The sequence below is a fragment of the Dipodomys ordii genome, unplaced genomic scaffold, assembly GCF_000151885.1.
Source record: "Dipodomys ordii isolate 6190 unplaced genomic scaffold, Dord_2.0 Scaffold82, whole genome shotgun sequence".
NCBI lineage: Eukaryota > Metazoa > Chordata > Mammalia > Rodentia > Heteromyidae > Dipodomys > Dipodomys ordii.
In genome coordinates this window covers 11,359,943-11,377,107 of record NW_012267298.1, presented here as the reverse complement: position 1 = coordinate 11,377,107, position 17,165 = coordinate 11,359,943, and the positions used below count along the sequence as shown (strand labels likewise).

General features: G+C 50.5%; 1 protein-coding gene across 1 annotated transcript in view; it reads right to left on the bottom strand.

Moving 5' to 3' along the window:
* Positions 1-17,165, bottom strand: part of Dennd3 (DENN/MADD domain containing 3) — a 96,024-nt gene that overhangs the window by 23,445 nt on the left and 55,414 nt on the right. Inside the window, exons 11-16 of the mRNA XM_013025138.1 lie at positions 10,130-10,409; positions 9,083-9,198; positions 7,829-7,971; positions 6,263-6,374; positions 2,210-2,329; positions 1,251-1,469 (exon numbers count right to left, since the gene is read on the bottom strand). Coding sequence (XP_012880592.1) covers positions 1,251-1,469; positions 2,210-2,329; positions 6,263-6,374; positions 7,829-7,971; positions 9,083-9,198; positions 10,130-10,409 — 990 coding nt within the window. The remainder of the gene's footprint in view (positions 1-1,250; positions 1,470-2,209; positions 2,330-6,262; positions 6,375-7,828; positions 7,972-9,082; positions 9,199-10,129; positions 10,410-17,165) is intronic.

Sequence of the window (17,165 nt, the reverse complement as noted above, 5' to 3'; positions counted from 1 at the left end):
CAAGCCACCAGGTGCCAGAAGAACTAGAACTGAAACAAACCTAACAGTACCAAGTGCTGCTGCCTAGGAACGCAGCAACACGGCCACTTCAGAACAGGCTGGTGCCCCACAGTGAGGGCGCCCTCTGTGCCTGCTCCTGTGGATACACACACACACAGGAAGACACGGGAGGGCACCCAACCCTTGTCCATGAGTGGCCGTGGCAACATTTCCTACCAGGCCAAAGGCAAAGCAACCCCAATGCCCATCAGCAATCGTCCAGTTGGCAGGTGGCCACTGAGCAGCCAAAGTACAGCCTGGCACCGATGAAGTGCTGACAGACATTGCATCGCAGGGGGACCTCAGGAGCGCGGGCTGAGTTCAAGGGGCGGGCCAGACACCAGGGAGCTGTGCCGGAGCCCACCAATGACATCAGAGCCTGGGACTCCACTGGCAGCCACCAAGGCTCAGGGAGGGCACTGCTCCCCCACATCACAGGCTCCTTGCGAAAATGTCTAATGAGGCAGTGATGGTCGTGAAGACTATGAACTGGACATTGTGATCTGGTATACTTGGTGGGATAGTTGTTGTATCTCATAAAAAGGTCTTTGAACAAAAAACCCTGCCTGCTACCTGCTAACATTGTCACAGCATCTAGCACAGACCCACAACAGATGGCCATGGTGACAGACAGTTGTTGAGACAGATGGTCATTTCAATAGTTCACCTCTACAACAGATCAGCACAACATCAGATTTCCATGGCGATAGCTTGCCATGACAACAGATGGCCATTGAGACAGGTGATCACTATAACAGATCACATCTACAACGGATCTTTACTACAGTGACAGGCACAACCAACAGGGCCGGCAGCGTCCCCACCATGGTCCCGCTGGCCCTCAGAACAGCTCTGCAACTAAGCGGATGAGAGGTGGCATGAGGCTCTGCCCCTTGCCAAGCGGGTGCCTTAAACTTACCCCACGATTCACTGAGGGTTGGCATGAGTGCACATGACACAGCGCACAGTGAGTATGCGGGGCTGCAGCAGGGGCGATGGCACACGGGGTGTGGGCAGGGCTGAGGCGGGGAGACGGCGCCCAGCGTGTGTGTGCAGCACACAGCGTGGCATCCAAAACACCACAGGCATCAAGGACGAGGGTGCACTGCCGGCACTGCAGAGCCCTTCCCTTCTAAGCTCGAGCCCTTTCCCATCCGTCCTTGCGGGGGACTCCCCGAGTCTAATTCTCCCAGCCCACCGTAGGTGCTCACCTTGCTGACTTCCTCAAAGTGGTCGAGATGGCAGCCCATGAGGAAGGACGTGGGCGCCATGACGAAGTCGAGCATCTGGCGGGACAGGATGGGCACGAAGGTGTGCTGCCACTGCAGCGGGTGCAGGTACACCATGAAGCACTCTGCGACCAGCGTCAGCAAGGCCCAGTCCGAGGAGAAGAAGACAATGCGCTGCTCCGTTAAAATGCAGGTCAGGATCTGGGGGGACAACAGCGCCATTTGCACCCTCTGATTGGGCACAAGACACTTAAAACTCCATAAAACACCATCCAATACAACCAGAACGCATGTCTTCCCCAACCTCCACAATCCACTGTCCAAAACCATGGCCACCCAAGATTCCACATAACATGCAAAGCAGGGCACAGTGGCTTAGACCTGGAATCATCGCTACTTGGGACAAGAGGATCATGAGTCGAAGGCCAGCTGGAGCAAAGTCAGACCCTATCTCAAATGAAAGATTGTACCACACTTGACTAAGAAGCACAAGTTGCTGGGGTCAGGCATGCTAGAGGTATGGCTCAAGTGGCAGAGAACTGAAAGGCCTTGTACTCAGTCCCAGTGGAAAAATAAAGTGCTAAAAGCTGCTATTTGCAAACAGCATGCACCGCTGTAGAAGGTGGCTCTACGCAATAATAAACATTTCAGAGATCCTGGTTCTATAGGTTGGATTGTTTTGAGTGTTTTTGCAATAATGGTGTTTTGAATCAGAACCTTACAGTTGCCAGGCAGGTGCTTTACCACTCGAGCCACAGCCCCAGCCCTTCTGCTTGAGTTATTTTTCAGATTAAGTCTCACACGTCTGCCTGGGCCAGCCTGAGTCACAAGTGTCCTAATTCTGCCTCCCACAGAGCTGGGATTACAGACATGGCCCACTAGGCCTGGCTTGGCTCCACACATCTAATGCCCCATTAAGCCGTCAGCATGATGCCGCCTACCTGCAGAACCTTCTCGGGCCTGAAGCACAGCAAGGGCAGGTGAAGGTCTAGATCCACAATGGGGCTCTCAGGATCCGCTCTCGAGGGAAACACAACCTGTAGCGGCTTCATGTTAAACATCTGCGGTGACCAAGACTACAGTTAGTTCAGAGCTGCTCCCAGTGGAGGCTGAAATGCCTATTTTTCCACAACCTGGTGCAGATTAGTATGTGAAACCATTCTGGAAGATTCATAGAATAACAAGTCCCCAGAGATGGCACTGCTGCCCCGAGGTTCACAGAAACGGCACACCCCTTGACTGCATCCTGGAAGCGAGCGGGGCCCCTTCCAGCTCTGCAGCTCACCAGCCAACTGCTCATTGAAAGTCAAAGACTAGCCACAAACCAGACACTTGTGCCAATTGGCTCAAGCTCTAAATGGAGCTTGTTCAAAGGAAGTATTCTTGGGACCAGGCGCTGGTGACTCACGCCTGTAATCCTAGCTACCCAGGAGGCTGAAATCTGAGCATCATGGTTCCAAGCTAACCCAGGAAGGAAAGTCTTTTTTTTTTTTTTCAGGAAGGAAAGTCTTATCTCCAATTAATCACCAAAAAAGCCAGCAGTGGTAGAGCACCAGCATTGAACAAAAAAGCTCAGGGACAGCGCCCAGGACTTGAGTTCAAGCCAAGGACCAGAGGAGGAGGAGGAGGAGGAGGAGGAGGAGGAGGAGGAGGAGGAGGAGGAGGAGGAGGAGGAGGAGGAGGAGGAGGAGGAGGAGGAGGAGAAGAAGAAGAAGAAGAAGAAGAAGAAGAAGAAGAAGAAGAAGAAGTAAGGACTGGGAATGTGGCTTAGTGGTAGCATGCATAAAGACCTGGGTTCAATTCCTCACTACCACATACACAGAAAAAGCCAGAAGTGGTGCTGTGGCTCACGTGGTAGAGTGCTAGCCTTGAGAAAAGAAGCTCAGCGACAGAGCCCAGGCCCTGAGTTCAAGCTCCAGGACTGGCAAAAAAAAAAAAAAAAAAAAGTTTTCTGGATGATGTCATATAATTATTAAAATTATGTATTCTAAGTATTTCCACTAGATAGCCAAAGTTCCTTTTAAAACTTGTCACTCAAAACATTTGGAAAAAAGACCTTTAGGCTGGAGATATGGCTCAAGTGGTAGAGCACCTGTCTAGCAAGCACAAGGCCTGAGTTCAAAACCCAATACTAAAAAAAAGTATCTTTTTAAATTTTTGTTACTATAAAGGCGATGTACAGAGGTTACAGTTTTATAAGTCAGGTAAAAAGTATATTTCTTTTTTTTTCTTTGCCAGTCCTGGGCTTGAACTCAGGGCCTGGGAACTGTCCCTGAGCCTCTCTGTTCCCAGTGCTAGCTCTCTACCACTTGAGCCACAGCGCCACTCCTGGCTTTTTCTGTATATGTGGTACTGAAGAATCAAACCCAGGGCTTCATGCATGCTAGGCAAGCACTCTACCACTAAGCCACATTCCCAGCCCAAGAGTACATTTTCTTTTTCTTTTTTTTTTTGGGGGGGGGGTCCGGTTGTGGGGCTTGAACTCTGGCCCTGGGCGCTGTCCCTCAGCTCTTCAGCTCAAGGCTAGCGCTCTACCACTTGAGTCACAGTACCACTTCCGGCTTTTTTCTTTTTGCTTATGTGGTACTAAGGAATCGAACCCAGGGTCTCATGCATGCAAGGTAAGCACTCTACCACTGGGCCACCTTCCCAGCCCCCCCAAGAGTACATTTCTTTTTGGACAGTATCGCCCCTTCCCTTGCTCTCCCTCCAGTTTTTCCCTCCTATCTCCATTCACAACATAGAAGAAATCATTTTTAAAGACTCGTTTTCCTAAGTGACACTGCTTTGAGATAGTTCATCAATTCAGCTCCATTTCCCCAGAACACCTGTGCAGTCAAGAGAAGGGCAGTGTGGCTCCTCCCGGGACAGCCTCCCAGCCACGCGAGGAGATGGACAGCCTTCCAGCCTCGCGAGGAGATGGACAGCCTTCCAGCCTCGCGAGGAGATGGACTACTGGGCACGCTTGTTCCCAACAAGTGTAACGCCCTGAACAGCTAATGCACTATTTATCAAAATGAATTTGAGGAAGGGGAAACAGGTTTTGAGGAGAGGGCAAGGGGGAGGCACAGTAATGGGAGGAAGGGTGAGCAAATGCAGTCACTGTATTCAACATACACTATGTAAAAAATGAGCTATATAACTTGTGGGTAGACCACAGGGGGAATGGGGGAGAACAAAGGAAGGGGTGACAGTGACAAAGACGCACTATACTTCTAACCTGACTTTTGGCATTATAACCCTTTTGTACAACTACTTAATGATAACAATAAAATAAGGAAAACCAGGCACTGGTGGCTCACGCCTGTAATCGTAGCTACTCAGGAGGCTGAGGTCTGAGGATCATGGTTCAAAGCCAGCCCAAGCAGGAAAGTCCATGAGACTCTTATCTCCAATAAACCAACAGAAAACCGGAAGTGGCGCTGTGGCTCAAGTGGTAGAGCGCTAGCCTGAGCTGAAGAGCTGAGGGACAGCACCCAGGCACAGAGTTCAAGCCCCACAGCCGACAAAAAAAAAAAAAGAAGAAGAAGAAGAAAAATAAGGATTTCCCTGTACTCTCTACCAGAAGGGACTAGTAAAGCAAAACTAGACATTCATCAAACACTTCAAAACATCTGATAGATGTCCTTTTGTGTTGCCAGTAGTAAGTATCAAGATTTGAACACAGGGTTTCACACTTGCTCTGGGCTGGCACTCTACCACTTGAACCATGCCTCTATGCTGGCTTTTTTTCCATTTCAATGAATAACATTGTTTTGGTTGATCATGAGGCTTGAACTCAGATCCTGGGCAGTGTCCCTGGGCTCTTTTGCTCAAGGCTAGTACTCTACCACTTTGAGCCACAGCACCACTTCTGGTTTATGAGTGGTTAGTTGCAGATAAGAGTCATGAAGAATTGGTGCTGTGGCTCAAGTGGTAGTACTAGCCTTGAGCTAAAGAGCTGAGGGACAGCACCCAGGCCCAGAGTTCAAGCCCCACGACCAACAAAAAAAAAAGTTTAAAGAGTTTCATCAGAACTATTCTGCCTAGGCTGGCTTCAAACCAGATCTCAGATCTCAGCTTCCTGAGTAGCTAGGATTACAGTTGTAAGCCACTGGTACCTGGCAATAACTAATGTTTTTTAATGTCCAGAGAAGTAACAGCTTTGTGTTCCTCCCTTAAGTGTATCCTCCTTTGGTCTGAATATGTGTGAATGTCAAGAGTCCTGTATAAGTCATTATGTCCAGTTAGATTTTAGATCTAGCTTCCACATATGAGAGAAAACATGTGCCATCTGTCTCTCTGAGCTTGGCTTACCTCACTTAGCATGATTTGTTCTTAGTCAATCCATTTTCCCTGCAAATAACATAAGCTTATTCTTTCTAATGGATGAGTAGAATTCCATATTGTGTGTATGTGTGTATATGTATGTATATACATATGTATATATCACATTTTATATGTATGTATATGTCACATTTTATTAATCCACTCATCTGTTGTAGGGCAGCGGGGCTGTTTCCGTAACTTGGCTATTGTAAACAGTGCAGCAATGAACATGGGTGTGCAAGTGTCTTCACCACATCGTGACTTGTAATGATATGCATAGATGCCCAAGAGTGGTATGGCAGTCATAGGGAAGACCTATGTTTAGCTTTTTGAAGAATCTCCAAACCTCCTTCCAGAGTGGTGGTACTAGTTTACATTCCCACCAACAATGCAAGAGGATTCATTTTTTTTTCACTCCAGTTATATTGGCTACCTGGCTTCTTGCTCATTATTTTTGGTGATAGAATCATGGAATTTTCTGCCCAGGATGGCTTTGAACTGTCATCCTCAGATCTCAAATCTCCCAAGTGCCCTATGATTACAGGTTTTAGCTACCAGCACCTGGCTAATAGATATTTTCAGAAAAGCAAAACAGCTGGGCACTGGTGGTTCATGCCTGTAATCCTAGCTACCCGGGAGGCTGTGATCTGAGGATCGTGGTTCACATGATTCCAGGATTAACTCACCAGGTGCAGTGGTCCAGGTGGTGGGCTGGGAATCAGCGACAGTCTTGCAGCAAAGTCTTTGATATGATTATCAACTTCAAAGTCTTTACAGAGTTTCAGATGGGTCAATAAGCTGAAACCAAAACACAAGATTCCAGTCACAAAATCAAAGTAACCTCTGTGTGTGTGTGTGTGTGTGTGTGTGTGTGCGTGCGTGCGTGCGTGCGTGCGTGCGTGCGCATGTGCGCACTCTCGCTGGTCTTGGGGCTTGAACTTAAGGTCTGGCACTGCTCCTGAGCTTTTTTGCTCAAGGCTAGTGCTCTACCACTTGAGGCGCAGCTCTACTTATGTCTTTTTTTTTTTTTTTTTGGTCGGTCGTGGGCTTGAACTCTGGGCCTGGGCACTGACCCTCAGCTCTTCAGCTCAAGGTGAGCGCTCTACCACTCGAGCTACAGCGCCACTTCCGGTTTTCTGGTGGTTTATTGGAGATAGGAGTCTCACGGTCTCTCCTGCCCAGGCTGGCTTTGAACCGCGATCCTCAGATCTCAGCCTCCTGAGTAGCTAGGATTACAGGCATGAGCCACCAGCGCCCGGCTACTTGTGTCTTTTTTGGTAACTGATTGGAGATAAAGAGTCTCACAGACTTTCTCCTGCCTGAGTTGGCTTTGAACCACAATTCTCAGATTTCAGCCTCCTGAGTACCTAGGATTACAGGTGTGAGCCTTGGGGTGCCCGGCTCAAAGCAACATTTCTATTGTCATCCTCAGTGCTGAGACAGAGCCCCGGCCTCAGGCCTGCCTCCACCCAGCTTTGCCCCTCAGCATTTCTAACCAGGCTGAGCCCTTCCTGGGGCCTTTCCTCCCCAAGTCACAGGGAGAAGGCTGGCGGGTGGAAGTACCTGAAGAGGTGTGAAGACCTGGGAACGGGTGTGGCCATGTTGTTCCTTGCTCTAGACACTGGTCATGTGGCTCTGTTCAATGTGTGAAACAATGGCTGGATACCATGCTTTTCTGTGTATTAAGACTTCAGTATGGAATAGACTTTGGCCACCCCGAAGGAGACAGCTTGAAGAAGCTTGTTTCCAAAATGCATTCAGACTTAGGTAGATGACTTTAAGAATGGAACAGGCATAGCACCCACTTACAATCCCTGCACTCAGGAGGATCACAGGCTTGAGGCCAGCCTGGGCACCAGGGCAAGCTCTTGTCTCAAACATAATAAACAAGCCAACAAATAATGGGGGAGGAGAATGGCTCAAGTGGTAGAGTGCCTGCCTGGCAAGTCCAACCCCAGCGCCATGCATGGAGTAGGAGGAGTGAGTGGGTGAGTGAATGGGTGAGCGGCGTCCTGACGGCAGGACAGGGAGCGGGCTGTGAAGGGGAGCACCCCGTGACTGTCCTCCTCCACAGCAGGGAGTCGCACAGAGGCACACATGTTGAGACAATGAACAGAATACTGAAACGGTGAGTTTTAGTTCAGTCCACGAAGCGTGCCTCAACCGAGTGCTAGCACCTCCAGTGTGAAGTCACAGCAGCGCGAGTCCCTCTCTGGACGGGGCCACCCACGCCGCCGGGGGTCCCAGCTCACCAGGAGAGGCAGTCCTTGAGGGCGTTGTAGTACGGGAACCTGGACACCACACACACTGCGAAGGGCACAAAGCAGCCGGCGGTGCCTGCGCTGGGCCGCGACAGCTCCCAGTGAGTCTTCCCACTGTAGAAGCAGTACTCGTCCTGAAGAAGAGTAACGCCAGCCATCGCCCCGTCACCTCCCACAGAGGCTCAGGCGCCCCACACCCAGGCCAAGGGACATGGGTGCCCTGGGGTCTCAGTGCCCCAGTCAGAGGCAGCCAGGCACACACTGCCCTGGGTGGGGTAGGGACACCGAACACCACAGGCACGCGTCTTCCTATGGAGACACGCCACGGCCCCACGGCCACACGGCCACACATGCCAAGAGCGATACAAGGGGATCTCAACCTGGGGGACAGCACAGCCAGGGTCCCGGCAGTGGGTGCGTGGGCAGGCCTGAGGGAAGGGGTTATTTAAGGCTTTGTGTGGGAAGGGAGACAGAGTCACAAACACAGCCTCAACCAGACAATACCCCCAGCTGTAATGAAAGACAAGTGCTTAGAAGTCAAAAACCAAGCACCTTGCACAGCAGGCAAACTGCAAGCCAAACACACTCACCAGTCTATCAATGACACCCATTCGTGGAGAAATAGAAATCAAACAAGGTCCACAAATAGTAGAATATTATTCAGCCATAAAAAGGAACTCAGCACATATCAGGACATAGATAAGCCTCAGAACTATCAAGCTGAGGGAAAGAAACAAGGCCACATATTGTACAATTTCACATCCTGAAATATCCAGAAGAAAAAAATCCAGAGATAGAAGGCAGCCTAGCAGTCTGCCAGGACTGGGGGGGGGGGGGAGTGGCTAGATTAGAGCATGGGGTCTAGGAGCGATAAAAATGTTCTGGAACTAGTCAAGCATGATTGGTTGTTGCCTGTAATCCTGGCTGGTTAGAAGGTTGAGATCTGAGGATCATGGATCAAAGCCAGCCCAGGCAGGAAAGTCAGTAAGACTCTTATCTCCAATTAACCACCAGAAAATCAGAAGTGGAGGTATGGCTCAAGGGGTAAAGCACTAGCCTTGAGCAGAAAAGCTTAGAAAACAGTACCTAGGCACTGAGTTCAAACCCCAGGACTGGCACACACAAAAAAAGAACTGGAACCAGACAGTGGTGGCACAACACTGTGAACACACCGTGGTTAATCACACCATTTGAAATGGAGAATTTCAGGTATTTGATCATTCTCCACCAGGTTCGGTCACCTACGTGCAGGGGCCGGTGGTACTGGGCGACCACGCCATAAGTTCTGTTCCCGCAGACGTCAGTGAGGACCAGGAAGTGCACGTGGTCTTCCTTGGGTTCCCAGGCCGCACACACACCCCCTGCAGGCCAGGCAGAGAGAGGGTAAACAGATCCACCACCACCCAAAGGCCTGTGCTACCCATCAACCCCCTCCTCCCATGTACACAGATACCCACCCCCATTCTCTCCCTCTGCAGCTTCTCCGCCATCACCCCAGCCCACCCAGGTGAGTGCCCAGGGGAAGGGCAGCAGATGCCTACCCCACACCTGTCCCCAGAGAGCCCCAGGAAGGGCCAAACTCTTGGTCCAAGGGTCCAACACCAGTCACTTGGTCATTTCATAAAACTAGGGATAAAAAGAAGCCTGGGTTGGGCTGGGAAGTTGGCTCAGTAGTAGAGAGCTTGCCTTGCATGCATGAGGCCCTGGGTTCGATTCCTCAGCACCACATAAGCAGAAAAAGCCGGAAGTGGCGCTGTGGCTCAAGCGGTAGGGTGCTCGCCTTGAGCTGAAGAGCTGAGGGACAGCGCCCAGGCCCAGAGTTCAGGTCCAAGACAGGCAAAAAAATAAAATTAAACTTAAAAATATTTAAAAAAAAAAAAAAAGAAGCCTGGGCTGGCCAGTCAGTTGGCACTGGAGCACATGGGGACAGTAGGGGGCCCTGAGCTTCTTGTTCGGTGACAGAAATGAGAGGGGAGAGGCTCAGGCACTCTGGGACCCAACCCACCCCAGGGCGATCTTCTAACCATCCCCAAGCCCTTCAGTACTTCCTTTCCAGTCCAAGCGCAGAGACCTTGCAAAGCCCCTTCTCGTGCGGACCCTGGAGGTCCATGCCTCCTGCCTTCCAGGACTCGGCTGCTGGGCAAGGGGGACACCAAGTGACTTCAACTTCCCTATGGCTTTAGCTTGCCCCGACACCATCCCGCCGAAGGCTGGGATGTGCCATCCTCCCCACGTGGGCACGTGGGCCTCTGGCACAGACACCACAGGCCTGCCCCCCCCCATGCGGCACACCTGGAAAGCACAGCTGGGGCAAGGCAAGGAGGTCCACGCCGCCCGGGATGCTGACGTCCTCCAAGTCTGGCCCCTTGGAGTGACCCTGGAGATCCCTGGGGGGCTCGGCTCGGAGCTTGTCTCTCCTCTTCCGGAAGGAGCGTCTTCGACCCTTGCCCAGCGTGCCACCGCCGGCGCCCACCACCTGGCTGTCCTCTCCACTCGTGAAGGGAGGCACAAACACAGACAGCACCTCTGGCTCCAGGGAAGAAAGGCTTCTGCCTCCCCTTGTCGGGGCAACCTGAACAGGGGAAAGGAGGCTTCGACTGGTCAGGTGTCTGCTCCTGTTCTTCAATGTCCTCCCTCACTGGACACCCTCAGCCTCCCCTCTGCCTCTACCGCCCAGCACACACGCCCAGTAGCTCCGCACTGTCCTGGGAAGACAGAGCCACCTCCTCAGAACCAGTGAGAGAGGGCACTCAGTGGTAATTCTCTGAAACTTCAAGTTGGGACAAGATGTCTTTTTTTTTTTGGGGGGGGGGTCAGTTGTAAGGCTTGAACTCAGGCCTGGGCACTGTCCCTGAGCCTCTTTGTGTTCAAGGCTAGTGCTCTACCACTTAAGCCACGGCACCACTTCTAGTTTCTGAGTGGTAAATTGGAGATAAGAGTTTCAGAAAAGCAGTGCGCTGGTGGCTCACACCTGTAATCCTAGCTACTCAGGAGGCTGAGATCTGAGGATCGAGGTTCAAAGCCAGCCCAGGCAGGAAAGTCCATTAGATTCTTATCTCCAATGAACCACCAGAAAACCTCAAGTGGCGCTGTGGCTCAAGTGGTAGAGCACTCATCTTGAGCTGAAGAGCTGAGGGACAGCGGCTAGGCCCAGAGTTCAAGATCCACAACAGACAAAAAAAAAGAGTTGGGGGGCTAGGAAGGTGGCTCAGTGGTAGAGCACTTGCCTTGAGCTGAAGAGCTGAGGGACAGTGCCCAGGCCCAGAGTTCAGGCCCCACGACCGGACCCCCCCCCAAAAAAGAGCTGGGGGGGGGGAGATGGGAGGGAAGATGAGAAGGGATAGGAAGGGGAAACAAAGGAGGCCATAATGCTTGATAAGAAATGTACTCATTATCTTGCCCATGTAATTGTAACTCCTCTGTACGGTATTTTCACAATTAAAAAAAAGAGTTTCAGGAGGACTTTTCTGCCCCAAGCTGGCTCTGAACCAAGATGGGCAGATCTCAGCCTCCTAAGTGACTAGGATTACAGGTGTGAGCCAACTGCAGGGACTCAAGATGTCTTTTTTAGCCTTCTGCCTGCCCATTCTTCCCCAAGTAAGATAAAGAGCATAGGCTGAGCTTTGGGCAGCTTCCCTAACTACAGCGCTAACCGTGAGCTCCCTGAGCCCCGGCACTGCCTGCTGGCTTCAGATCTTCCAAAGAACATGGGGGGAATGAAGCAAGTCCGCAAGTGCGGCGTGATGGCACACACCTGCAACCCCACAACTCAAGAAGCTGAGGCAGGGGCATGGTGAGTTCAAGACCAGCCTGGGCCACACAGCAGACCCTGCTGTCTCAAAACAAAACGTAATTCAGGAGAAGGAAGGAAATGGCTCAGATGCTAAGCTAACTGAAAACAGAAAGGTCTCAGCCGGGATAGGCTGGGTCCACAGCACGGGAGACAGGAGGAAGGGGAACTGCACTCTAGGAATGCAGGCTCTCAGCCAGCAGAAAAGGAACAGCCACCAGCCAACATGTTGGTAAGAATCAGAGGAACCCAGAGCCTTCCAGCACCTCCCGACTCCCATGGCAAGCCAGGCTCCATGCGGTTCAAACGCTATGCTCCTGCTGGTTTCATTATTTTAAAATGCAATGAAAACATGCCACCTAGATTCCCTGTGGGAGAAGACTGCACTGTGTCTGCCAACCTGGGACTCCACCTCCACATCCCGTCTGTAAACCATGCCCGGGCGGGGCCAGGCCATGTCCCACAAACCAGCTCCCTGATGTGCAGGGCCTGGAGGTCCAAAACCCCAGCCCCACACAGCCTGTGGTTCAGAGGAACCAGGAGCAAACACTCCCAGGGGTGAGGCCGAGAACCACGACACCCCATTCCACCTAGGCCAAGAGGGCACCCCCTGTTGAAAGAGCACACCAGTGGAGTGAGGTGTGGCTCAGCTCGCAGAGCGCCAGCCAATGAGCCAAGCGTCCTGCTGGAGTCCTGGTCTGGGGGTGGGGAAGAAAGTATATCAGGTACCTAGGGACCAAACCTACCCTGCTCCCCCAGCCCCTCCCTTCGGTGTCACCATTACTGCGAACTTCCCCTGGGCACCACATGGGTGTGGTGTGTGCTGCACGCATCACAGGATAGCATGTCCCAGAGCTCCCCAGACAAGGGACCTCTAAGGCATCCAAGACACCCCCCACTCCAGAGTCCCAGGCACACAGCACCTCTGCAGTAAGCAAGTTTCTCTTCCTGTGCACCCCAGGTGCACACTCAGCCCACACCCCACAACAGAAGGCCTTCCACTGAGACAGCCGGGCTCAGACCTCCCCCTCCCGGGGGGCATCCCCTATGTAAACACCTCCTGTAGCCCCCTCCCACACCTCCCCTCCCCACCATCACCTCCTTCGGCCCCCTCCCACCCACCCGTCTTTTCTGATTGGATAAGCAATACCACCTCACTTTCCACAGGGAATAGTATGTACACATGTAATAAAGAGAATACTTTATTTATATTTACTGAATATTTACTTAATGGGAAGGCCCTCCCATTAATTCACCACTCAAAGGTAGCTCTACCAGCCCCACCCTGGATACTTCCTTTCTTTCTTTATGCAAATGTAAACTTGTAACATTTTTTCACAATGCAGTCATCTGACTTAAAACTGCTCCCAAGCCTTGTGAGTTCTCCTTTCACAGCTATACTACTTCACTGTGTCACAACCCAGGAAGTCATCTACCCTCCCCTTTCCAAGGCACCTGGGTAGCTGTGACAGACTCTTCACGCCAAACAATATATGCATAGTTTCACCCATGCACAGTTGCATCTATCCAACAGAAAATTTCTTGGAAATGGACTGGCCCAAGAAGAGGAGGTTTATTAGGTTATCCAGCTACCAGTGACTCAGACCTGTAACACTACCTACTTGGAAGACTAAAATGAGGAGGATCAAGGTTCAAGGCTAGACTGGGCACAGATTTGAGACCCCTTCTCAACCAATAGCTGCTACATAGCAACAAAGATGGAGAAGATCCTGATTCCTGGCCAGAAAGGGCAGAAATGTCTGTGAGACTGTATTACAATGGAAGCTGGGTGTGATGGCATGCAAACCAGTTATATAAGAAAGCAACAAACAGAAGGACGTGATCCAGGTTACAGTCTGAGCAGGAAGTGAGACCCTTATCTCAAAAATAACTGTTTAAAAAAAGCTAGAGGTGGGCTGGGATGGCTCAGTGGTAGAGCTCTTACCTTGCATGCATGAGGCCCTGGGTTCAATTCCTCAGCACCACATAAACAGAAAAAGCCAGAAGTGGCGCTATAGCTCAAATGGTAGAGCGCTCGCCTTGAGCAGAAGAGCTGAGAGACAGTGCCTAGGCCCAGGATCCAAGCCCCCAGACTGACAACAACAACAAAAAAAAATAGCTAGAGGCAAAACTCAGTGGTACAAAGCCCTGAGTTCAACCAGTATAACCAAAATAATACTAATAATAATAATGCTCACTGGTCACTTGGTGTCACACATCACACCGCCTTCACCCTCCAACTGAGGGGACAGGTGCCCACGAACTGTGCCAACACCAGGACTGCTACCTCTACCACCTGTGCCAGGGCTGAGGCTATTTCCTCCTCTTCTGTCCCAAGTGCTGACTTATTAAGCTCCTACCCAATATCTATCTTTCCTGTTTTCCTAAAATAAAAACCTAATCAGAAAGTTTTAAAACACAACTGGCTATCTCAAGTTACAGATCCAGGACCGGCCATGATGAGTGAAATATGACAGAAATCCACCTTTCCTCAGTGCTCGAGCCAGGCCAGCCGACACAGCTGCAGACTGTGGCTACTGAGATGAATACCATGGAAGGTACAATGCAGTTAGAGCTTCTCGGCACTCAGACACGCTTCAAGCTCTCAACGGCCCCCTGTGGCCTGTGGCTCCTGCACTAATGGCAGAGTGGGGGCACAAGAACTACCATCCAGGATGTCCTGTTGGCTGCTGCCACCCCAGGAATGGAGAGCCAGGTGCTCACCACTACTGCCAGGACAAGGTGACTCACACAGAGGAGTACTGGGGACCCACACCGGGAAGCAGCGGGGAGCATTTCTCAGCTACTCTCTGAGGCGTCCATCCCAGACCCCTCACATCGTAGCTGCCAAAAAAAGGGGGTCTTCTACAGTCAGGAGGTAGGGGAAATGTAACTCACCACAGTAACTCACCTGAGCCTCTCTTATTCTGGAATTCTGTCTTAATGCTTACTACCACCACAACTAAGAAAACATGGAGTTAAAGCTCAATCTTAATCTGACATTGAGTGTTTCTCATACCTCAGCCATTCTTGTTGTTCTTGTTGTTCTTGGTGGTGGTGGTCGTGGGGCTTGAACTCTGGGCCTGAGTGCTGTCCCTCAGCTCTTCAGCTCAAGACTAGCACTCAACCACTTGAGCCACAGCACCACTTCTGGTTTTCTGGTGGTTTGTTGGAGTAAGAGTCTCATAGACTTTCCTGCCTGGGCTGGCTTTGAACTGTGATCCTCAGATCTCAGCCCTCTGAGTAGCTAGGATTATAGCCATAGCCACCAGCACCTGGCTGTTTGTTTGTTTTTTAAGTAATATTCTTATTTACTTTTTGAGCCTTAGGCATTCAAAAGAAAATTGCTAAATAAATAAATCTCAGCCAGAAACCAGTGGCTCAAATCTGTAATGCTAGCTAGCTTATGAGGCTGAGATCCACAAGGTTGAAGTTTAAAGCTAACCTGGGCAGAAAAGCCTGTGAGGCTCCATCTACAAAATAGCCAATATAAAACTAGGCTAGGGCTGGGAATGTGGCTTAGTGGCAGAGTGCTTACCTATCATGCCTGAAGCCCTAGGTTCGATTCCTCAGTACCACATACATAGAAAAAGTCAGAAGTAGTGCTATGGCTCAGGTGGTAGAGTGCTAGCCTTGGGCAAAAGAAGCTCAGGGATAGAGCCTAGGCCCTGAGTTTAAACCCCAGGACTGGCAAATAAATAAATAAAAATAAAGCTAGGCTAGGGAATGGCTCAAGTAGTAGAACACCAGCCAAGCAAACCAAGTGAGCTGCAAGGTCGTGAGTTCAAACCCAAGTGCTACCAAAATTTTTTTTATTTAAAAAAGTAAAATCATGTTTGGTTAATTGCAATGTTGATGTTGTCTTGTTTTGTTTTGTTTTTTGTCAGTCATGGGGCCTGAACTCTGGGCCTGGGCGCTGTCCCTCAGTTCTTCAGCTCAAGGCAAGCGCTCTACCACTTGAGCCACAGCACCACTTCCAGCTTTTTCTGCTTATGTGGTGCTGAGGAAATCAAACCCAGGGCCTCATGCATGCAAGGCAAGCACTCTACCACTGAACCACCTCCCCAGTCCTTGCTGTTGTCTTAAAAGTTGGAGTATACCAGAAATTCCATCTCCTCTTTTTTTATTTTTTGCTAATCCTGGACTATTTTTTCAGTACTCTTTGCCAACACACTACCAGAATTAAGAGTTTAGAACAAGGAAGATTAAAGTTAAATACAGAGGCACAAAGTCTCACTTGACCTAGGGTGGGCTGCAGCCTCTTTAAGCTGGGAAAGCACCCCTGTAAATGTGCCTCTCCTCTCTCAGACACATGCCTCAAACACAGGGAGCCCGCTGCAGCCCATAGGCTGCAATGCCCACAAAGCAAACCTGGTGACACAATGAGGAGGCCGCACGTGAAAACAGGTCATTTTCTATTCTAAGGAAAAGAAGGCAACTGCCAAATAGCCAATCAGAAGGAGAGGGCTTAGAGAGCCAGGAGACCAAATGGGATCTGCTGACCTGGGGGTGGAAGGGAAAAGAAAGACAGGAAGGAGAAGCAGAAATCATTTCCATATTCAGTGATACTTTTTACTGAAGTCAAAATTGACTTGGTAATAAAGCCTAGCAGAAGAAACCCCCCGGACATTCACAAATATTTACTTGGTTATTTTGAGCAACAGATTTTCTTGGTATCAACCACTGTGCTTCCAGTACCCATTTGAATGGTAGACTGCTGTCACTAAAATAATCAGACCTTCCTCTACCTTCCAGTATGAATATGTGGAAAGGCAACACTTGCACACATACCTTGGCTGGACATTAAGGGCACCTCTGAGGAAAATGACAGTGTCCTGGGCATAGTAGATCAGAGAAAAAGAGGGCCACAGAAGGGTCCAATAAGAAAGTCAGCTTAGGGGCTGGTAAGGTGGCTCAGTGGTAGAGCACTTGCCCTGCAAGCCTGAGGCCCTGGGTTCGATTCCTCAGCACCATATAAGCAAAAAGAAAAAAAAAGTCGGAAGTGGAGCTGTGGCTCAAGTGGTAGAGCGCTAGCCTCGAGCTGAAGAGCTGAGGGACAGCGCCCAGGCCCAGAGTTCAGGTCCCACAACCAGACCCAAAAAAAAAAAAAAAGAAAGTCAGCTTAGCCCAGTGCTGGTGGCTCCCGCCTGTAATCCTAGTACTCAGGAGGCTGAGATGTGAGGATCATGATTCAAAGCCAGCCTTAGCAGGAAAGTCCTTGAGACTCTTATCTCCAATAAACTACTCAGAAAAATCTGGGAGTAGTGCTGTGGCTCAAGTGGTAGAGCACTAGCCTTAAACACAAAGAGGCTTACGGGAGAGTGCCCAGGCCCTGAGTTCAAGCCCCAGGACCAGCAAAAAATAAAATAAAATAAAATTGATCAATTAAAAATATCTAGGGCCGGGCGCTGGTGGCTCACGCCTGTAATCCTAGCTACTCAGGAGGCTGAGATCTGAGGATCACGGTTCAAAGCCAGCCCGGGCAGGAGAGACCATGAGACTCCTATCTCCAATAAACCACCAGAAAACCGGAAGTGG